Here is a 24,514-nt window from a genome sequence, read left to right as displayed (position 1 = left end):
TTAGCTATTTGTTGGAAAGTCTTCTATTTAAAAGACAACTCTTGCCCTCCAGAATAGTCTTGGTGCCCTTGTTGAAAATCAGTTGACCTTAGATATATGGGTTTATTTGTGGACTCTTAGTTCTATTCCATTGATCTGTATGTTAACCAAGTCGCATTACCACATTATCTTGATTACTGTGCTTTGTAGGAAGTTTTGAAATTGGGAAGTGTGAGTCTCTTCTTTGTTCTTTTTTATTAACTTGGCTGTTTTGGGTCCCTTGAAATTCCATATAAAGTTTAAAATTACTTTGTCAGTTTCTACAAAAAGTCACTTGGATTCTGGTAAAGATTGTGTTGAATCTGTTGATGAGTTGAATCTGTTGATGGGTAGTATTGCCATCCTAACAATGTCAAGTTTCTAAAGAAGTGCACTTCTTTTGGACAGATTGCTGGAAAGATACAAAATACTGAAACTGACTCAGAAAAGATAGGCAATTTGAATAGACCTATAGAAGTAAAGGGTTAGTAATAAATGAATTAGTAATAGAAATAATTACCTTAAAAAAATCCCACCCTAGTCCAGATGGCTTCACCACTGAATTCTACAAAATAGTCAAAGAATTAATACCATTTTTATATTGTTTCAAAGAAAATTTTTAAAGGGAATCTTTCCCAACTAATTGTGAGACTATTATTACCCTGATACCAAAACTAGACAAAGATAATACAAGAAAAGAACACCACGGTCCCATATTTCTTTCAAAATCTTCAACAAAATACAGCAAACTACATCTAGCAACATGTAAAAAGGACTATACATCATGACCAAGTGGGATTTGTTCCAAGAATGCAAGGGTGGTTCAACTTCTGAAAATCAATTAATATAATATATCATTTTAATCAAGTGAAAAATAAAAAACCACATGATCATCTTATAAACTCAAAAATGTGTTTGACAAATCCAACACCCCTCATGATAAAAGCACTCAACAAACTAGGAGTAGGAGGGTGTTTCCTCCAACCAGGGATATCTTCAGAAATACGCTTATACCCCACTAAGATTAGGAGCAAGATAGGGATAATCTGCTCTTGTACTTTTATTCAACATTGCTCTGAAAATTCTAGTCATGACAGTCAGGCAGCAAAAAGAAATAAAGTCATCCAAACTGGAAAAGACATAGAGCTATTTCTATTTACAGATGACATGATCCTGTGTATAGAAAATCCTAAGGATATCACAAAAAAAATGATTAGAATGAATAAACAAGTTCATCAAGGTTGCAGGATACAAGATCAATATATAGAAATCAATTGTATTTATATACTTGCAATGAGTAGTCTGAAAATGAAATTATGAAAACAGTGCCACTCACAGTCGCGTCAAAAGAGTAAAATAGGACTATGTTCTTATTGTTCTTTTCTATTACTTGTCTTATCAGTTTCTAAGAGAGGATTGTTGAAAATGATAATAATAGTGGATTTATCTTTTTCAGTTTTGCTTTGAGTATTTTGGGGCTTTTTTATTAGTTGCATAATAATTAACTGATTTATCTCTTTATCATCATGAAATTGCTCCCTCTTTATCTCTATTCCTTGTTTTGATGTGTACATTGTCTTATAATAATAAATTTACTCCTACTTTGTTTGGATTAGTATTTGCATGGTATATTTTCCCCTTGTTTTCCCCTTAAATCCATCCATATCTTTATATTCAATGTGAATTTTGTTTGGACATCATGTCTTATTTTTTCATCTAATACTAAATCAATTGGAGTGTTCAGACTATTTATATTTAATGCATTGTTAATGTGGTTCCATTTAAATCTACCATTTGCTATGTTTAAAAGTTTTCCTCAGTGTTCTTTTCTTTCTTCCTTTTCCTTCTTTTGTATCAATTAAAATTTTTTTTTTTTTAAATATTGCACTTTGTCTCCACCATGGGCTGATGAGCTGTAATTTTGTGTCCTTAATCTGCTCTTAGGGCCATTCGGTGTATTTTTCACTTCAGATGTTGTTTTTTTTATTTCTAGAAGTTCCGCGTGGTTGTATCTCCCATTTTCCTTTCGTCGTGTTCTTGTTGGCGTCTACTGTCCTGGGTGTGTGGAACGTGTTTGCAGTGGTTGTTTTAGTGTCTTTGTCTGCTAGTTCTCTCCCCTTTGTCTTTTCTGTGTCTGGTTATGAGTTAGGTTTTTCATCTTTGCCTGCCTAAATTTTTTTTTTTAATTTCCTGCTGCACATTTTCAATTTTGCATAATTTGTTACTGGATTTGTTGTATACCTTTAAGAGTGCTGAATTTTGTTCTGCGGCATGGTTTAATAACTTACTGATGAGTTTGATACTTTTGAAGCTTTATTTTACATTTTCTTTTGGTGGCTCCAGAGCAAGTTTTATTCAGAGGTTAATTTAGCCTCACTATTGAGGTGAGACTCTACTTAATGACTGGATTATTACGTGTCTTTGTACTTATGACTGGAACACGCATTATGCCCAGCCCCCCTATTTTATTCTCGCGGTTGTTGGGTTCATTGCTTCATGGTGTTTTTTTTTTCCCCCGTTGGCTTTCTCATCTGCGAGTGGATGCGTGCACACCAAACACTAAAGGGAATCCTCCTGAGGTTTTTCTAGAGCTCTCTTTCTCTCTGTAGTTCTATTTTCTAGCTTTTCAGCTTTTCTTAAAATTAATTTTGGTCTCCTCAGTTTAGGGAGGCCACAGGTCTCTGAGTTTTCCCTCCCTGGGCTGTAAGCGAGAACCTGCCTCTGGGAAGAAAGCTGAGGAATAATAGGGCCATCCTATTTGCTCCCCCCCCTTTTCAGCAGCCACTGGCCTGAGCTGCCTGTTCCCCACTGTCTGATACCACTGTTTTACGTATTCTGATTTTCTAAGTGGTGATGGTGAGAGGTTCATTCCCATGGCAGGGGCAGTAGTTGTAATCTACATATATTAATTTTTTACTGATCCATACAATCTACATTGTTAATGTTGAGTTATGGTGCTCAGTTACAGAATTGAACATTTGTCTGGTTACTGCCTAGAATGAAATAGGCTTTCAACAAGCCTCATATGATTTCTTACTTGTGCCTCTCTTCACCAGTTCCCTATTTATTAAAACAAAGCCTACACCTAGAAGCACAAGTAGAGCCCACCTAGGGACTGACAGCGTGTGGGAGGGGGTAACTTTGCGCTCACACTGCTGCTTGAGTACCATGCAGCTCTGGTTGATCCTACAGGTAGAGCAGAGTTCAAGTAAGGACCCAGATTTTGGGAGATGTGAAATTGCATCTTGTGATGGAAGAGTGGCAAAAAAATTCCCCATTGCCAGGCAAGGTAATCCTTCAACTCAGAAAGGAGGAGGAGAGAGAATATTTTGAATCTGTGTGACACCTAGACACTGTCATCTCTCTCTTCACATCTCTCAGCCTTGGCGCTCTACCACAAAATTAGGGTGATAAAATTAACCTTAAAGAATTATTATGAAAATTAGCCAAAATTATACTAATTAATAAATATATCCTTTTTTCATAATCCTGTTAAATTTTTACCCAGTATAATATGATTTCTTTTTCATTGTGTGTTTTCTTTCTTTCCTAAGACTCTCTTATCCACAATTATACAAATTTTCCTTGACTTACAATGGAGTGATAGCCCATAAACCCATTATAAGCTGAAAATATTGTTAAATTGAAAGTGCCTTCAATACATCTAATCTGCTAAACACCATAGCTCAGCCAAGACTGCCTTAAATGTGCTCAGGACACTTATAATAGCCTGCAGTTGGGTAGAATCATTTAATACAAAGTCTATTTTATAATAAAATGTGGCATGTCTCACGTAATTTAACGAGTGCTGTACTGAAAGTGAAAAACAGAATGGTTGTCTGGGTCCAGAATGGTTGTAAGTGTGGGGGTTGTCTACCCTCGTGACAATGTGGCTGCCTGGGAGCTGCAGCTACCCCCCCTCCCCAACCAACATCTCTGAGAGTATGTATTGTACCACATGTATCTAGTGAAGTGACATCCTGGGAAGAGATTAAAATTCAAAATTTGAAATAAAGTTTCTACTAAATGCTTGATTATTGTTTTCACACTCTTGTAAAGTTGAAAAATCTTAAGTCGAACCACTGTAAGCTGGGGACTGTCTAAATACCTTTTGATACCTTTATTATGTTGTAGGCTTATTGAAATAGTTGAACTGATTGTATCTATAAACCCAGTCAAAATGTGGTCCCCTTTTTACTTAATTATGTTTTAGACCATCTCCATCTTTGTCTTTTTCCCACCTGTTAAGCTTTGTGGTTTTGCAGAGAATATTAGCCCAGGTCTTTGAAGGGTCCATTCCTTGTGTCTTTAGGCTGGAGACCATTTTTTTCCTTCTATCGGGAGCCACACTCCTTTTCGACAGTGTTCTCATATATTCTCCTCCTAACATATTCCTTTGATGAAATCCCGTCCTTTCTTCAGCAGTGAGCACACATCCTTTTTCCCTTCTGCCATTGTGATACTTCTCCAACATACACAGGTTGACCAGTTTCACGCTGTTGAATAAAATCGGCAGGGGGATGATGCGGCTGTGGAAAGCACTTTCTCCATAGGAAGCTCTTTCATTTCATACTTGCCTGTGCGTGGGAGGCTGTAGATGGGGCTGTTAGAGAACAAAGATTGTGCTGCCTGGGTTTGCAGTTTGGTTCTAGGCTCTAGGAGTCTCCTAACCTCGGGCAAGTTCTTTAGCATCTCTAGTAATAACTTGTATTTTAACCGAATAGCTTAAATCGTGCTTACTGTGTGCCAGGCATTTTCTAAGTGCTTTATGTGTATTAGCTTTTAATTCTCCCAACCACTCCAAATTATCCTCATTTCACAAGAGACAAAATGAGGCTCAGAAAACTTAGATCATTTGGACGAGCTAGGAAGTCGGGAGCAGGCGTCATAGGAAGTTCATACTGAATGTTTTCTTCTCTTGCACTCTCTTCTTCCCCTTCCTTCCCACTCCTGGTCTTTCTCTCCCCTTTTCACCATTTTTTCCCATCTTCTCCTCTCTCCTCCCCCTCCCCTTTCTTTCCTTCCTCTCTTTTTCCTACCTTCCTTCCCCTGACCATATTCCTTTTTCTCCCTTCCCCTCCTATGCACTCTTCTCTTCCTTCCATCCTCTTTCTCTCCCCTTCTCTTCCTCTACCATTTCATGTTATATTATGATTAGCATCTGTGTACTTGGGACTTTGGGGAATACGCAGATCATTCAGAGATCCTGCTCCAAAGAACTTACAATCTAGTTGAAGCTAAAAGACATTTTACTTAAATTGTTTAAAATGAAATGGAAGGTAAGAGATTCAGTGCAATCCACATTGGAAGGGAGTGACTGTGTCTTCTTTGGGAGCAAAGAAGGCTTTGTGGATGGATATCCTTCACTGGCATCAGAAAACATCTTATAAAAGACAACAGTTGTGTTCTAACTTCATGGCTGGGTATATTTTCTAAATACATCAACCTTCCTCTTGATTATTACATGTGGTGGACCTTTAGCTCGTTAATTAATCTTAACCCTTTTTGATCTCTTATTTTGTCATTAGTGAATGGCAAGCGCAGTAAGATTTAAAATATAAACATCGAAAGAGTCTATGCCATTTTTGTAGAGTTCAGAACATCTTTTAACAAATCAGTGCCTTAGATTGAGGACACCAAGAAGAGGTCCACTGGTGTGATGTATGTCAACGGTAGACAGAAACGTGATCACTGGCGTCACAAATCTACTTACCCTTCATCAACTACGTGCAGTCAGTCCCCAAAGAGTTCTGAAAATTATCTTCCTGTGTGAACTGTCTTTTATATCACAGTATAGTTCCTCTACATCTGTGAAGTGTCATCCCCAATAAGTACCTCTTCAGAATGCCCAGGTGCCATGGCAACAGGTGCCTCAGAAAATGTTAGAGGGGCATTTAATTGCAGGGTCCAAAAGCACATTCAGGAAGTTTCAGAAACTAGTGTATGAAAAGTTGATTATTTTAGTCATCTCAGCATGTATATCAGGTGTATTTCTGACATGAGTCTTCTCAGAAAGAAGTATCCTTGTTCATTTTTAAAGCATGTGTGTTATATTGGAGAAAATTATATTAAACATTTACTGGAATTATCTTTTATCTGTGTAATTTCACTTTCCTGTTAATATTTTACATGAATTAAGAGGTGAGTTTACATGTTTGATTTCCTTCACTAGTCACAGAGCAAAAGATCTAATTCTCTTTAAGTTGCTATCTCCTAAAGGGGTAGATGTTTAGCTGACTGTATGTATCGGCTTTTATTTTTTATTTTTATTTATTGTCAAAATCCCTGTGATGCTTGGAAGCTACCAAATTGATTTTAGATATCTAAAATTTGTAAAGGAATATAGAATCAGTCCTACTAGGAAGTCGCATGACTCAGACCACACAGAGTCCTAAGTTTAAATGGCTGCTTTGCACGGTGACGTAGGTGTGATGCCGGCCACGTAGACAAAGTGCACTTGATTTCTTAGGTCTCAGCTCCCTGAAAAGGAAGATGAGGTACTGGGGGGATGATCCATTTTATCCTTCCCAGCAGTGTCTCAGTCCCTCTGAGTTGCTGTAACACAGTGGGTGGCTTACGAACAAGCACCTATTTCTCCTAGTTCTAGAGGCCGGCAAGTTCAAGGTCAGAGTGCCTGCAGAGTCACTGTATGCTGAGGTCTGCTTCCTGTTCTGTAGATGGCTGTCTTCTCACTGTGCCCTCATGTGGTGGAAGGGGCAAGGGAGCTTCCTGGGGCTTCTCTTATAAGGGCACTAATCTCTTCATGAGGGTTTCACCCTCTTGACCAAGTCACCCCCTAGTAACATCAATTTAGGTGTTAGGGTTTCAATATAGGAATTTGGGGGGAACATAAACATTCAGACCATAAGAAGCATGAAGATTCCATGATCCATATGAGTTTTAATCTGTGTGTAGTTGAATGGTAATAGGTGGAGACATTTGCAAGAAACTTTGAAAATGAATGAATTTTTGCAACAGGGAAAAAATTAAGAGATATGAACTAACAGTCTATTTTCAGTCCTAAGTAAGATATAAAGTAGTTACCTAAATAGGAGTAAAATGAAATTAAAAGTCTAAGGTTTATAGCAAGATCTTGAAACCAAGCAAGATGAACTAAAAACTTAGGTGTTTTATTTCCCAATTCTGCCTTATTTTGAGGAAACTATTGTTTTTTGCACGTGGTTGATATTCAGTGACCGTGAAATCAATTGATTAAAAATTTTAATAAGTAACCGTTACTGTTTAATGAAAAAAAAAATTCACAGTTGATGTGATCTGATCTCTGTGTAAAGAACTTTCTCTTAACTATTTAGTCCTATGGTTCAAAAATAGGGTTGGTCCAACATAGACTAGCTAGATTACATTTGACCTAAGAAGTAGTATTTTCATTTGAGTTTAGAACTTAAAACTATGTCAATAGGGTATTTGGAACATGTCTTTGAACTGCTCGCGCTCTACAAAGAATGCCTCATTCTCGTCATTTGTTCTGTTCAAATCTGTTGAAAATTTGGAACGTGTGTGAGGGTAAAATAATGTAAGGTTTGTATATATTTGTAGAAGGTAATTTGCAAAGATTATGAGTCTGTTAGGATTTTTGAGCTGGGAGTTGTTTTTTTTTTTAAGTAATAATCTTTAATCTTTATTTTTTAAGCAGGATAGATACTGACTGATAGAGTGGCTAAGTTTATACATGAGTTGGGTAGTGGATTTCCCCTTAGTCATACTGTATTCAAATCACAAGTGTAAGATATGACATCCCATTCACACTAAAAATAGAACTGTGATTCTTTTTCCTTTTGAGTTAATTAGCACTCTCTTTGGTCCTTAATCATAGTTTTAAAGATTAACAAGTAAGTAGTCTTACTTATTTGACTTACATGGAACTCTTTCTTTCAGCTTTTTGCCTGAATTCATCAGTGGAGACTTTGATTCTATTAGGCCCGAAGTTAGTGAATACTACGCTATTAAGGTAAATAAACCGTTAGCACTTTTATATTTAAGATCATTCTCGTATGATTGCTTTTCCTATATACTTTTTTCTGGTTTTCTTGGCATATGTGTAAGGATTGAGAAACTCATTGGTTACTTAAATTTTTTTTCTAGCAATTATAACACATATTTGAGTGAAATTTTAGAAAATGACGAGTGGAAACACAATCTTAGAAATTTTCTGACCATCAGATAAGCATTAATGCTCAGTCCTTTAAGAATTTGTGTTTTTAATGAGTTCAGAGTGTATATGGCTCATTAACAATATACTATTGTTGCCTCCATCCCCAGTAGTTACTGTTTTTCACAAATCACTTTTAATTTCATTTAATAAATGTACTCTATTTTAACCATTTCCCAATTGATTTAAAACTTATCCTTTTCTTTGCACTGTAAATGAAAAAAAATCTTTGCAGATGAATTTTTCTAAAAAATCTTTGCAGATGAATTTTTCTAAAAATACTTAATTATGTGTTCCTAGAATTTTGGAACCTAAGTTTTTTTTTTTTTCCTTTAATAGTTTTCTTGAAAGTATTATTACTCTGCTGTGAATAACACTGTTCATTACAACTTGAAATTAACAGCAACGTACAGCTTACTAAGGTGTTCATGCTGTCACTGTTACCGTGCAGATCTCCCAGAGATCCTTGCCACTTAAGAAGAACATGTAAATAATCTAACTGAGATTGACAGACACAGAAGATTATATTGTAGTAATTAATAATTCAAGCTTTCACTGGCTTTAGAGGACAATGCAGGGTTTTTATAATGAAAATTACAGTGTCAGCAGTTCTAGCCACAGCACCACGATTTGTGTTGTCCTGAACTGGCGAGAGTAAACTACACATTTTTTCAAGAAACAGCAGTTACTGAAAGAAATTTTAAATTCTTTATAAGGGTTAGGGATGGATGAGATAAATTCAGAGAGAAGAAAGAGGAACACTTTTTATAGGAGGAAGGAAAGAGGGAGGGAGAGAGGTAAGGGAGAAAGGAAGGAGAGAAGAAAAAGAAAAGAAAAGAAAGAAAAGGAAAACAATTGTCGGTGAGGAAACAAGGTACTGAGGTTATAAAGTGTAGGCTGTTCTGACGGGAATTCCAGGGCCAGCAATGCCTGCAGATCTGTGCGCATCCCAGCTGCCCAGCAGCTGATCAGACTTTCCGTCAGCAAATGAAGACCGTTCCCAAGTCAGTGTTTGATATTCATGCTCAATTACTTTAACATTGGCATGTTTCTGTTCATTCCCCGCAGTCTCACTTCTCATTAACTCCACACCTCAGCCTCATTGGGATGGAAAGCCCTCAGCCTTGCTTAGAATTCAGAGTTTTACAAACTTATAGATATTAATCATATTTTGGGGAGCAGAAGAAACAGCAGGGGAGGCAGGGACAAGCAGATTTGGAAACAAGTTAAAGATCTGGCCAGATGTGACTTTTCTCCCCCTCTCTTAAATACTGCCAGCGTGCCACAACCACACGTGTCAGCCTGACAGTTCCTGTCCAGGATGAGGAAATAGCAGGAAAGGATGGGAAGCCAGATTTCTTGTTCCTGAATGGCTCAGGGGTAAAGGAAAATTTTGACTTAATGCCTTAGGATGAATTTCTCTTACATATTTCCTGCTTCACTTTTTATTTTAACCTCAAAAGCTAATTTATGTTTGTTAAGGTTTACTTTTTAAAGTAAAATTAAGTAAACCTAATTCCTACATTGGCTAGTTCTGAATTGAGATAGTACAATCCAGTTTTTTTCATGTATCAATGAGAACTCACTGCCTTGGAACTCTTTGGATCTGTTCTTCGAAGGCACTAGCAATGTCTTGTATAATGTGCCCTGTAGAGCACGTGGTGGATGTTTGGCTGCAGTTTTAATGATGATGGTAATGACAACAAGTTAATGCAGCATTACCCACAATTCATATAAGCCATTATCTCCAACTTAAGTGGTGTTTAAGCTGCTCTGTTACAAATGAAAGGTTATTTCCACTTTCAAAGACACATTTTTCCCACCTGGTCTGGATCTTCAATGAGGCTGAAACTCATGCTCTATTGAAGAAAGTAAAATAAAGAAGAAATTTAAAATGCCAAAGTTTTGCTAAAACCATAAAGTGGGTTCATAGCCAATATTTATTTATACTTTTTTTCTCCCAATAGATACATCTTTGACTTATAGGAAAAATCCAGATTTATATGACTATATACAACTTTAGATTCCACATAAAGTGATATCACATGATGTTTGTCTTTCTGTGACTGACTTCACTTAGTGTGATAATCTCTAAGTCCATCTATGTTGCTGCCGATAACATTATTTCATTCCTTTTTATGGCTGAGGAGTGTTCCATTGTGTGTGTATGTGTGTGTGTCACATCTTTATCTAGTCACCTGTCGACATTTAGGTTAATTATGTGTCTTGGCTGTTGTAAAAAGTGCTGCTATGAACTATACACAACTTTAAATTGCTTTGCCTGCTTAATTTCTGAAAATAGTAAAATATAAAGTAGTTGATTTGTTAGATTTTAAACAAGAATATACCTCTTGCCATCTGTATTAGTTAGTTATTACTGTGTAACAAATTGTCCTAAAATTTAGCAGCTTAAAACAGTGAACAGTTCTCTCATGCAAGGTCTCTGGATAAGGAGTACGGGAGTCAATTAACTTGTGGTTCTGGCTTAAGATTTCTCATGAGGTTATATCATAGCGTGTTTTTTCAGTCACCTCAAGGCCCCCCGGGGCTACAGAGGTCTCTTCCAAGATTATTCATGTGGTTGTTGGTTGGTCTTACTGGCTGCTATGTCTCACTGGTTCTTGGTTGGAGGCCTCAGTTCCTTGCCATTGGGCTGCTCACAGCAGGCATCCAGGGAAAGAAGGAGGGAAAGGAAGCATGCATGCAAGAGAGCCAGCCCAACACAGAAGTAGTACTCTTTCTTATAACCTAATTTCATCATTGATAAACCATCTCTATGGCTCTTTTACCAGATATCATTAGTCACGCAGACCAACCCTGGTGCAGTGTGGGATCGGACTACACCAGGGAACAGGCATCACTGATAGCCATGTTGGAGGCTGGCTACCAGACCATCTGACTTGGTACTGATAAAACTTGAGTGGTAGGCAGTGAGAAAGATGTTTTAATATCATCATAATACATTCTTGATCTGTAATTAATAAAACGTAAGAGGAAAGAAGAAGACATCACGATTAGCAATTGCTCTTTGATTAAATCTTTCTATGCATAACCTATTTCAAGATAAGTTACATACCAACCACCTAATCACAGGTCTTTGTGTCTATCGCCCTTAATTATTTATTCCTTTGGGTTTTGGACAAGATGAGATCAAGCCCTGATCCACCACTTAGTTCCAGATGGTCTGTAAGGTAAGAACAAAGATAGACAGTGTATACTTTTTGTTAATATGCAGTAGTTTGAAAATTGTGTATTTTAGACATGCGGTGATCCACCACCGAACTGACGTCAAAGATGCAGTTTGAAATTTCAAATGAAGAACAGTGTGATTTGTAACTGTCAACGTATTCTTCCATGCTGATAGCTCCATATAAGCTATTTTAATATTAAACATATAGAAATAATAAACACTGATCATACATACTTGTAGTCCAACTACTTACAGTCCACTTCCCTGATGCACATAGTGTGCCATTCTTAGTTCACTCCCTAGAACTGTTCTTTTCAGATCAGCTGTAATATCTTGGTGTTTCCCCTTTTGCCCGTGTGTTTTAGGTCTTCCTTGCCTGGTTCACTAATATTAACTCAGAATGATGACTGTCTCTTAGAGATGTTCCCTTGATTTTTTTTTTTTTTTTTTTTAGTTTTTCATTCGTCAGTGTTTCTTTGATTCAAGGCTAAAATCACTTACTTCAGTCTCTTTAATTACTCTATTAGTCATGCCCCCATGTGTCTCAGTTTCCTGAGGCCTTTTGAAGACACTGTAATATCTCATGTTCCCTTGATGTTCTTTCATAGTTGTGTACTCTGTGGGGTCTTTACTGGACATAGGAAAGGAGGTTTTAAAGCATTCTTCCTTACTGCTTAGGGCTTGAGAAACTAGTTGCAGTATTTAATACCTTAAAAAGTTGCAGAATAACAAGTTTTTCCATAAATATAGATGTGTAGGGTAGAAGATAACAATATGTTATAAATAAAATGATAAATATGTAAAATAATTTAAAATATAATAATAATTAAACAGCATTATTTATCCCAAATTCACGATGTGGAAACAGGCCCATAAAGTTTAAATAACTTAAGGAAAATGGTCGAGCTAGTCAGAAACAGCTCTTGGATCAATGTCCATGTTTTCTAGAAAAAGAATTCTGTTGAAACTAGGAGTCAATTGCTACTACTGCTTAACAATTTACATATTTGGTCTGTTGGACAAGAAGGTTGTTCCTTGTGCTAGGTACATAGTCTTGAGTGTCAGAGGTGTGCATTTTAGTTTTCAAGTTTTTATAAATAATGAGGCAATAGTATTTTCATGAACTAACTATGCAGATTATTTTTGAGTTGTTAGTTTACAGAAATCTTACCAAGGCATATGAAAGTTTATATAGCCCTGGCTTCTTCATGTACTTGTAATAATGATCAAATACACGTGGAAGACCTCCGCAAGCACCAGCCATGAACTATGTTAATGTAAGGCGCTAGTATCTTGTTATACTTTCTAAAATTGTTTACTTAAGAGCTTTTTAATAACTCTCCTCAGTAACATCGCTTTTTAAAAAGATGTCTGATCATTTCATTTCCCTAAGTGGACAATTTATAAACGTAGATTTGATTCATAATTAAAATCAATTATAATATCCTTTTGTGTTTGATCGTGCCTTGGGTTCCATACCATTTAAATGTAACAGAATGTCCACAGATGTTTTTAATCTTCAGTTAAACATCTACGTTGATCTGCCTAATCTCATGAATCTTAATGTTTTCTACTTTTGGCTGTGTGTCTCTCCCAGTTCTGCCCTGCCGCATGCCAACAACTTTTAGATGTAAAATTAATTAGAGAAAATGGCAACTGGACTGTGAGAAACTGTAAAACAATCAGCAAGTTTGGCTGTTATGCCAGACAGAGGAAACTGTGGAAATACATAGAGCTCAACTCCATTTATTGGTATTTTTTTTAAATGAAAAAACAAAACAAATCCCCTGAGTGTAGTAAATTCTTAGGCTTAAGCCTTAAGACTTATTAACATATGTTAAGCTATAAAGGCTTTGTTAAGGGAATTTCAGACAGGCAGTTTCCATTGACAACTGAGTGACAGGCTCCTCACTTGATATTCTTAAAACTGGTTGGCTTCCCCTTAGGGCATCTCACCAAGGGAATGATGAGACAGGCAGGGGATATTATGTGAAACTGTCTCTTGAATACACCTTAATTCTTATGCTTGCCTCAATCACAGTCTTTTCAAATTGTCTGTATTTTCCAAAGCCTGTTTTGCTTGAATTTGTTTAACATACTTGAGGCATCTGGAAAGGGGGAGCCTGTGTCCTTTAAACTTTTAAGAACTCCGCATGCCTCACATGTGACCCCTTGGCCCTGCCTGCGTCTTATCTGTATCCTCCAGGGCATCTGTGACTGTTTCTCCTCCGTTGTTCATCTGGCTCGTGGCACCCCCTCTCATCAGTCCTCTCCCATCATGGCTCCTCACAGGTAGCGGTTGAATATTCCTTCCTTCGTATTTTTCTTGCAGAGCTTGACCTAAGCAAATTCATCATAATTGTCCTCCTTTTCCCTGTTAATATGTGATCTCCTGCAACTGTGACTGGTATTCAGGTTCTTGTTCCGTCCCAGAAAGAATTCAGAGACAGGACACAGAGGTTAAGGAAGTAGGGATTTATTAAGGGATGGACAGGACCCTCTCACGGGGAGAGCAGGCAGGCTCAGGTGAGCATCTGCCCTGAGTTTCTTCGGCAACTTGGTTACATGGGGTATAGAATTTGAATGGGTGGAATATTTATCAGGGCCAGAAGGGTTTGGGGTCGTATTCCCTTATTTTCATCCAAACCCCACCTTCCCAAAGGAAGGAGGGCTTTTCGTCCTTATTTAATCTGGATCACGAGTGTCATGGCATTGCTGCATGATGGGTACTTCCAATCTGCAAGGCTAATTTTATTGTAGTGAGGGCATAATGAGCAAAAGGTTCATTCAGACACTGGAGATTCCTGCCTTCTCCCACCTTTCTTTGTCTGCCTCCAAGGCACTTGTCACCCCAAAATGTGTGGCCATTTATTGGCCCAGAGGTTCCTGCTTTTCTTTCTCTGCCCAGGGACCCCTGGTGCTCCCATGATGTATGGTTTCCTGTGTTTGGCCTGTGCCCCTCCTTGGTGCCCATTTCCTGCCATTTGGCCTGCACCCGTCTTTCTCTGCTCATGTCTACCTGTCTCCCTTCTGCAACACAACCTGAAGTCTTGGTTATTTGTCCTGGGATCTCTCGTAGTTAGTAGTTTCTAGGTTCTCCTGCAAGTTTACATGACTCAGGTATATAATCCTTCTTTTAGAACTAGAACAGCAAAGCACTGGGGCCACAACGATACTTGGTGTAAAAACGTTTCTATGAGCAAATGAATTTGTGAAATTTGACATTCTTTAGGTCCCTCTTGGAAATTCACGCACAGTGTCATTTAAATAAGCCTGCCAAAATTTCTGTTTCATTTACCTTAGTACATTTTTAAGTGAGTTTGACCACTGAATAACTGCCCTTTACCTGCTAACGTTTAATGTAAGGTACTGGTTTCCAACAGGATAAAATGTGTTTGTATACTTGTAAGTTTGTTTTACCATTTTAGGTTTTCTCTACTTTTAAAAATTGTTGAAAGAGAATCATCAACACAACGCTGAAAACAGTAATAACCCACAGTTATTTTAAAGTGCTTACAATATGCCAATCACTTTGATACATACTTTCACTTATAAATTCATTTAATCTTTGCAACAAATTTTTCTTAGGTTGGAACTGTTATTGTACATTTTACAGAGGAATATGGACGCCCAAAGAGGCTGAGTAACTTGCCCAAGTCTACACAGCTGGAATGGTTTCAGTGGGATCTGAACAGGCATCCGGGCCCCAGAATCTGTGCTCTTTTCCAGCCACTCTGCCATCATCCTCTAGTTGAAAGGAACCTCATAAAATAGAAGCTTATTCAAGCATCCTAATGTAGGAAGAATCTCTCTAGCTCTTTGTTTTAGGGCTTCCCAAGACCATCTCCAGGTTCCATAATTCACTAGCGGACTCACGGGACACAGCATATAGCCATATTCACAGCGGTGATTTATGACAGTGAGAGGTAGAAAGCAGAATCAGCAAAGGGGAAAGGCGCCTGGGGGATAATTCTGGAGAAAACGAGTCACCAGTCCCAAGAGTCCTTTCTCAGTGGAGTCACATAAAATGTGCTTAATCAAATTGTAGCAAATGTGAAATGTTGTCACCAGGGAAGTTCATTTGAGACTCAATGCCCCGCATTTTACTGGGGGCACCTGTATGCAGGTACCCACACCCTCTGCATAGCATATATCAAAATTCCAGACTCCCAGAAGGGGGAAAAAAAAAAGCAGGTGTTCAACATAAACCACATGGTTTGTACAAATAATACAGGCACAGTGAGCCACCGTTAGGGAAAGTTATTTATCATCGTGGGGAACTAGTTACTCTGAGTTCTCAGGTGTTGGTCAGAGACCAACCTTGCAAGCAGGCCTCCTTAAGGATAGCATTCCCAAGTCTGCTGTGTTAGCTCTTTTCGACACCCTCTTCCACCCAGAACTCTGGCTCTGCTTTTAGGAAGGAAGCCATCATTTAAGACCCTGTGCTCTTCTAAAAAGACTTGTGACTTCCATTAATAGGATGTGACTTTCTTGTTTGAAACACTTAAAAGCTTTTGTTCAGTGCCATATTGAAAGGAAAGATTATTTTACAACATCCAGGACAATGAAAATTATGTCAGATTAGAATGTCTCTCAGTGTTTGGGATTGAATGGAGGATTGCTATAAGGTTAAATTGTATTTATTCTGGGTTTTTTGGGTTTTTTGGTTTTTTTTGCATCATCTAGGAAACCAGATTATATTAGGCAACCTGTTACTTAGAGTTTTTAAAAGTTTAATCACGTGACATTTCTTGCTGAAGAAATTGTGACTCGTCGACTGTCCTTTGATGATTAAAAAAAACTTTTCAGTTTGAAAAGTAGAAATGTTTTTTAGAAGTCAGGTAAACAAAACTGAAGTCTCGATATACCATAATATGCTTTATACAATAAAGAGGAAAGTAGGAAAATGGTTTGTTTGTGTTTCCATTTCTACAGGGTAAAAAGATAATTTTCAATACCTGTATCAAGGAACAAAGATCATTTAGATTCCAGTTGACTTTTGGGAACTATTCCCCTTCTTAGCAAATTTGAGAAAAGGTTTGGGCTAATTTTAGGTCTGTAGCTTTGGTTATCCAGAGTGTAGATCGTTGCATTTTATGCCTGCTCTGCTCATAATTAGGCAGGCAGTTTCTTATTACAGAGTGCCGGTCAGTTCAGTTCCATGAAAGACTATGGAACCTCATTATTAAAAATGTAATATGTTTAATTTTTTGAAGACTCTTGGGTGTATCTCCCAAAATATTTTTAAGTGTATGCTTACATACAAGAAGAAAGGCTACTTTAGCCATGAATAGGGGAAAATAAAGCTTGTGGGAGCTAGAATTTTAAGACCCTGTAAGGCTATTATCTTTACTTATTTAAAAAAAATTGCATATCAATGTTCTAATGTGATGGGCTAGTAAATTATATTTCATGTTTTTAGAGCCAACTTGAAAGATGATCTTTGACATCTTCTTGCCTCCTTTTCTTTACCCTTGATTGACAGCCATTTTCCCTCCCAGAAGTGTCAGTTTCTTTCATACTGTCCTTTAGCTCCTTAGTCCTCAATTGGATCAGCCACTTTCAGTCCAAACCCTGCTTCACACTCCAAAATTATCTTCACTTTCTCTCTCTTCCTCTCCAGTGAAAGTCATCTTCTGCTTAATGAAACGGATCTGTTTGCTATTGAGAAGCAAGTACAAGTAACTTAATTCACAGTAAGAACATCATGATGGATTATCTTTCCTGCTCTTGCTTAGATTTTAAAAGGAGAAACTCTTCACCCTCCTATACCAGCAGTAGGAATACACATCTTTACAGCCTTCCTAGAAAGCACTCTGGCAACATCTGTCAAGAGTCCTAAAAAAAGTTCTTACAGTTTTCCCAGTAATTTCACTTCTAGAATTTAATTCTAAGAAAACAACCAGAAGTAAACATTTATACACAGAGACATTGATCATAATATGTTTAATAGCCGAAGAAGTGAATGGTGTCATAAATATGATAAATATAGTGACAGTGTGATGAGTTCGGAAGGCAGAAGAAGGGGCGGAGAGGGGTGCTGAGCATTAGTTGCCTGTTTTCAGGCGTCTGCCAGTGCACTGGGGCTTCCAAGCCTTGGGCTAGAACAGAAGCATCATGGAGTCAGGCAGGGGTCATGCCTGCCTAAAAGCTAAAGGATTTTCAAGGATTTAAAACAGGTTCTGCTTGAACCTGCCCAAATACCCAAAGTTGAATTAAGCAGGGTTGTGTACGAAGCATGGTAGGTTAAGCGTATGGGCTTCAGATCACATACAATGTCCTTGTCAGCTGTGTGACCTTGGGCAAGTCATTTCATCTCTCTGAGCTTCAGTTTACATATCTTAAAATGTGATAGTTAACATTTATCTTATAAGGTTATCTTGGAGATTCAAGACCATAATTCACATAAAGTAACTAATATCTCCTGTAACAAAATGTGTGCTCAAGTGTTAATTTTTATTATTAATTTAGTGAGGAAGATAGTTAATTATCAATAGATCACAATTTTAAGATTCTAATTTTAAGATACTTTTGAAGTTATGTGAATTTTTAGAGAAATTATATGTTGTTGGGAAAAATGTCAGTTTATTGAAAAGTATTTTAGATTTTATAACAACATACATATTGTATTTAATTATATTACGTGAGAGGCTATGATACAGGAAAATGGTGTGCAAGAGGATGGCCTTGTCCCAGGTCTCGGTTGAGTCCCTGGGACACACCCCGCCAAGTGTGGGTCCTTGGCTTCACGGAGGGAAGAATTTAAGAGTGAGCCGTGGTTGATTAAAAGTAGTTTTATTCAGAGAGATGCACATTCCATAGACAGAGTGCAGGCTGTCTCTGAGGGCAAGAAAAAGGACACGAGATCAGGGGTTGGTGTTTAGTTTAAAGTAAAAGTAGATACACGCTCCATAGACAGACAGACCGTCTCTGAGGGCGAGGGAGTGGAGAGGCCGGGAGACGTGGTGTTGCTAGTTTTTGTGGGCTCGATAGCTTCATATATAACAAGTGGGAGAATTATTCCAACTGCTTTGGAGAAGGGGCAGGGATTCCCAGGAATCGGACCACCACCCACTTTTTGACCTTCTGTGATCAGCCTCGGATCTGTCATGGCACCTGGGGGTGTGTCATTTACCATACTAATATATTATAATGAGCATATAATGAAGCTCAAGGTCTACTGGAGGTCAAATCTCCCACCATCTTGGGCCTCAAGGACAATTGGGAGCTGAGTTTTCTGCCATCTTGGTGCTAGTTGCTGTGTCATTCCTTTAATGGCTGTGCCCTGCCCCCTTCCCTCCTGTCTCAGCTATATGCAAGCCCCTCCAAATAAATTTCCGGAATCGGTGTGCAAGGTACCTAGGAGGAAATAACATTTCCAAATTCTTAACCTTATAAATGTAGTCCATAAAGTTACAGTAGAATTCTCAGCACCCATAAAATTTTTGCAGGATAATTTGCACAAGTCCTTTATTGTCCTGGGTAGATGGATGGGCATTAAATGATTTACCCTAAAGTAAATAAGCTAATAGCAAATTGGAGGATGCTTTCAGCAGACTTGCCTCTTGTTCTAATGAGGCTAAGTCTCCCTCTGGATATATAGTACATGAAATAACAGTTGATAAGTTGTTATTTTTTTTCCAAAGGACTTGTTTCCTTTCTAATTAAGGAGTTTTAAAGGAGTCAGCATAGTATAACCTGATAGGTTTTATGTGTGTTAAATGCAAAAACCCATTAACCTACTTTAGTCAAATTATTGGCAAACATTAAATTAAGTCATCGAGAATGACAGTCTAATGGCTTTCGCATTGATCTTTTGAAATTAGGTTGATTATTGACACTCATTTTCTTATAATAATTTCTTACAAGTTGTCAGTGAATTCAAAAATATTTTTATAAACCTCCACACAAAGTTCTACAGGGAATGTTAACAGTATTTGCTTAGTCTCGTAATCTTTGCTGCAAGGTGGTATGACTGTGGATGTTGCTCGAGGTTGTTTGGAAGTGCTGGGTGAGAAGTTGCTCTGCGTTCCTCTGTGCCCAGCGCTTTCTGGGAACTATTACAGGGCATCTCAATAGCACTTTTAGTTTGCGTATGAATTCCATTAAGATGAGGAAAAGGAGGTTCAGAGAGATTCTTTTTTTAATGCCTGAAAAATATCCCTTCATATTAAACTCCTCGTATATGTGTAGAGTTTGGTGGTTAAAATCACCAAAACTATTATTGGGCCTGGAATGGGGGTTGATGGATAAACTGTAGTTCACAGGCCGGATTTGGTCCACTGTCTGCTTTTGTATCTGGGAACCTCAGAATGGTTTTCACAGTATGAAATGGTTAGAAAAAAAATCAAAAGAATAATATCTCATGACATGTGGAAATTATGTTGAATTCAAATTTCAGTTGTATTGGAACACAGCCATTCCCATTCTTTTTTTTTTTTTAGTCTATAAAAATACAAAGACAGAGCTGAGTATTTGTGACAGAGTCCCCATGGCCTACAAAGCCTAAAAGAATTACTGTCTGGCCTTTTATAGAAAAACTTTGCTGATCTTTGGTCTAGAGTGACAGTTTATCTCAGGCTTTTATAAATGACTTTATTCATTGTTGAGTGATTCCTACTTGCCATGTACTACACTGGGTTCTTGTTCTGCAGATGCAAGAGTGAACAAAGGGACATAGTGGGTACCTTCATGGAGCTTACAGCTTAAAGCTAATATTTTGATTAATATTTTAACAGTCATAAGGTAGATTTAATAAATTTACATAATACAATTGGTCATTAATAAAATATTTTAATACTCATAAGGTAGACTTTTGGTCATTTAAATAATAATGAAATTGTTTGGTTAATCAAATAATAAAATTATTTCGTTAATCTAAGCATTTACCATAACCCCTATTGTTTGAAACTTTTTTCTTTTTAAAATATGTTAAGTTGACCGCATTGAACTTAAACCTGTCCTTTTTGGATGACTTGTGATTTTATTCTGATTAGGATCATATATCAGGAACATCTATTTTGGTGTTTGCTTTAGCTGTAGGTGTCGGCAGTGTTGGAAATTGACCTGAACTTTTATCATTCTAGGGCATGTTCTGAAAACTTTGTTGCTAAATTTTCACTAAGTCCCTACTATCAGTTTGTTTCCTTGTCATTTGTCTTTCTATTAAGAAATGAATTATGACTCATTCAAAAAATTGTGAATCATTTACGGCTGCATTTGTTAGCCTAAACGTACATTTGTATTTCACTTTCCCTGATTGGATGTTAACTTTGTTAACATTAATGTGTTGGTGCATTTTAATTTATGTAATTGTATATGAAGCAGTAATATTTGTCCCCATTTTAAGAAGCTTACTAATCCTACCCTAAAACATAAGTGTTCATAGTTTCCTAATGGCAGCAGGTAGCAAGCATGGTACCTGAAAAAATAACGTCATTGTAATTTTCTTTGTTAGACTCATTGTCTGGTTTACCCCCATTTATATTGTAGAGAAATGTACCATTAGTCCCATGAGGAGAGAAATGGTTTTAGCCCATCCTTCATTTGTTTATCCATCAGACTTCCATAGACTGCTTGGTATGTGCTGGTATTGTTCTAAAAACTGAAATACTGGGTCAGTTTCCTCGTACTCAAGGACTTCCTTATGCCTGAAGGTCCTGGGATCCCAGAGCAGTAGGCAAGGATTGCCAGACGTGTATTTTTGCCTCTATGCTGTGTGCTGTGTGTGTGTGCGAGTGCGTGCGTGCATGCGTGCATGTGTGTGTGAGAGAGATTTGTTCCACTTTGGTTAATTTGTTCCACGAGTGCATTCTCTCTTATGTAAGTACTGCTTCTGTACTTTGTAGGTAAATTTGCTTCTTTCTAATCATCAGTCTCCTCAATTCTGATATCACATTGACAGTAAGATTAATTTACCTTATTTCTAACTTTCTACGTATTTCTGCACCTTTAATATTTGCTTTAAAATTTTGTTTTCCTGGCTCTTCAGGCACCTACCATTTTAATATGAATTCATGATATTCCCTTGATCATTATGAATTCTTTCAATTTACGACATTTTTTATGCTACAGTACTCCATACTGCAGTTTTTTTGTTCTTCAGTTACACCTCTGCTGAGGAGAAACTGATGTAATTGATTAGTGTTTTTGTTCTTTTTTTTTTGTTTTTGCCGAGTTGGCATCCCTTATTGCCATGTGTTGCAGTTGGCTCTGTTTTGAAGAGTGCAGCATAGCCCCAAAGTCAAAATGGTGTTTTGAATGCCCACACTACCCCTACTACTAGGTGAAAAGAAAAGAGCAATTTAAGGGTGACCCGAAGACTGACCTTCTTTGAAGCATCTATTACACAGTGGCCAAGTATGACTAGGAATTTCTCTGTAAGGGAAGAGAGAAATAGACAAGGACCCTCCCCTTTATGCTGTCTATCTTTTTCACCCACAAACACACACGTATTTATAATTTATATATTTACTAATTATGTTACCCATGTTTTTGTTTTCCACCGGGCTGTATTACCAGTATCTGGTGGAGTCCTCCTCCTTCTGTGCACAGTACTATTTAATAAAACAGCAGACACCTGGGAAGCCCCTAAAAAAGTAGTTGGTTGTGCCTCTGGTAATTGATTTATAATTAAATTTATGTGTCTTTTCCTGGTTTGGGTTTATGGGATGAGAGAGACTTGATAAGGAAGACTGTGGTCAGTTCAACACACTGGAACCGAATTTTTCAACTAGTTATTCTACCTTACTTGGGTCTCCTTGCTTTTCCTTTTATGTGGGTATGATTTGGAGGGGATAGGTGGGCGTTGGGCTTCTTCATCTTCAAAAGATTTCTTTTTAGGTTAGAGCGAAAAATCAGAATAGCCTCGACCTGGACACATACTGAAATTTGTGATGTCAATCCCAGTCTCTTTCTTTCGAATTTTAGTATGAAACAAAATCAATAAAAAGTCATGTTAAAAATAATAAGCCAGCTTGAAAGAAGTGGTGTGTTCATAAGGAGAACTTATTATTAGAATTGTAATTTAAATTTCTATTTGTAAAATGAGAAAGATACACAAGAAAGAGGCATAGGATGAGATTGGAGCTACCCACTGGCTCATAAAATAATAATTTGTATTCTAAGAAAATATATTTCAGACAACTGAGAAAAATCAAAGAGTACTAGTTGAAACAGGAGTATCCACTCAAACATTGGTATCTTAAGACTGTTTTAAAGAATTTTATAGTTTATGCTTTGGGAGATTACTGTATATTTTACAGTAAATATATAAAGGTATCTATTAGGAAACTAATACTGGAAATAATTTATTAGAGAATGACGTACTTTTTTAATGGGCCAAATCGCATATCTTTTATATCATATGGGTCCTTGGATAGTCAGTGTGACGTGTTCTGTTCTGTTTTGTTTTTTAAAACATCAGGTCCAGTAAAATTCTTCACAGTGCCCAGTGCTTCTGACTCCAGGAAATGGAATCTTACTCTCTATTGTCAATAATTATAAATAGATATTTGACATGTAACGTGATGGGTGAGCATAGCTTGATGCCTAATAGCATTTTTACATTTTTCCTTGTCTGCAGGTTCTCAGTAGTTTCTCATCTTTAGTTTTATATTTCTCCTCTTTTAGATCTTAATATGTTATCCTAAGGCCAGAAGACAGTGAAAACATCTTTAGTTGACCAAAGGCCTGTTATTGCACTTTGGTTGATAATATTCTGTTTTGCAGATTTCCTTTCTAAGGGGTTGAAAGCTGCCCTCCGAGGGCTGTTGGAGCTGTTCCTACTTGTAGTGAATTTGTTCTCAGTCTGTGATGAGATTAGATTCATTTAAACTGGTGAAGAGTCCAAGAAGCCTTGGGTGGCTGATAAACACCAACACCTCAGTTAGAGTTTCTTGAAGTTCTTGGTTTAGATGCAGTCTGAATTTTTCAGTGCTGGTAATCTCCATGTCCAAAACTGAATTTTTCAGTGCTGTGTGTCCGTCTTAAACTGATGAAGTGAAGTAAGATATTATTCAAGCCTTGCTCTTAGATTTTGAGGAGCTTTTTTTGTAATGTCATTCTGTGGAACCGGCTCTAGAGATGTTGTATGACCTTGTTCTATGAGATGTCTCGGAATTTGTTCCCACTTCATGGGAGTGGATAAATTGGATTTTTAGACGTGACTAGCTGCTAATTACCACCTAGCCATCCAGTGGTTAGCCAGTCAATCGAAACCTCTTTTTATTTTCTTAATCTACAAAATATCATGGTGAAACTAGATAGGGTACTTCTTGAGTGCTCTGGGGCTGTAATGTTTCCTGTGGATCTGTGCTGCTTCTCTGAGGATAGCTGTGAAGATAGATGGCTATCTGTTGCTCATCTCTCGGGCTTTTGTTTCTATTTGCCTTTTAAATTAGGTTTCTTCTTGTTGGAATGATTATTGTGAGTACTTTAGAGAGGAAGATAATTCCCCATTGTAGTGTATGCTATATTTAACAGTAAGGTACCACACTCTCCTACCCCTTTGCCAGCAGACATTTTTATTCCTCAAGAATGTTACTGATTGGACACTTTTACTGTACAGCAGACAGATGCCAGTCACTGGAAACAATAAGGAATAGAACATAACTCCTGTCTTCAAAGAACTTTGAGTATAATGTCTTTTGGTTTGGTGGCAGTCTGATGTCCTGATAATATTCCTGTATGGTCTGGCATATTCTCGTATCTTCTTTTTTAGGAGTGTGAGCCTGAAGCAAGTCAACTTCTTTATACCCTTGCTTGGCCATTATAGTAAATTTCAGTGTTCTTTTAGGGTCAGGAAAGTATATGTCAATGATCTTGTAAAGATGACATATACATCTTTGAGGGCATAATATATTTCTGAATGATGAGAAGTTAATTTTTTCATTGGTCACTACATTGTAAGGTCAGTCATAAATGAATGAAGCACAGGTTGAACTTGACACATTTAAAGAGACCTTGAAGTTTAAGAAGAACATTTAAATCTACTGAGAATGGTTCTTGGAGTAATTTAAGAGGCAGTATGGGTGTTTTGTATCCTTGAAAACTCTTTGAATGGCGACTTTATATACTAGATTATATTTAGCTTTCCCTTACTCAGCTGTGTGTCAGACCTGGCATTGTTTTATTCC

General features: G+C 37.4%; 1 protein-coding gene across 11 annotated transcripts in view; it reads left to right on the top strand.

The window, feature by feature from the left end:
* The window catches only part of TPK1 (thiamin pyrophosphokinase 1), a 337,147-nt gene that overhangs the window by 137,482 nt on the left and 175,151 nt on the right, over positions 1 to 24,514 (top strand). For all 11 annotated transcript variants that reach the window (XM_032483569.1, XM_032483573.1, XM_032483567.1 and 8 more), the window contains one exon: positions 7,915 to 7,987. In XM_032483569.1, the coding sequence (XP_032339460.1) occupies positions 7,915 to 7,987 (73 nt within the window). The remainder of the gene's footprint in view (positions 1 to 7,914; positions 7,988 to 24,514) is intronic.

Source organism: Camelus ferus, chromosome 7 (assembly GCF_009834535.1).
Source record: "Camelus ferus isolate YT-003-E chromosome 7, BCGSAC_Cfer_1.0, whole genome shotgun sequence".
Classification (NCBI taxonomy): Eukaryota; Metazoa; Chordata; class Mammalia; order Artiodactyla; family Camelidae; genus Camelus; species Camelus ferus.
This window is presented reverse-complemented; position numbering and strand designations above follow the sequence as displayed.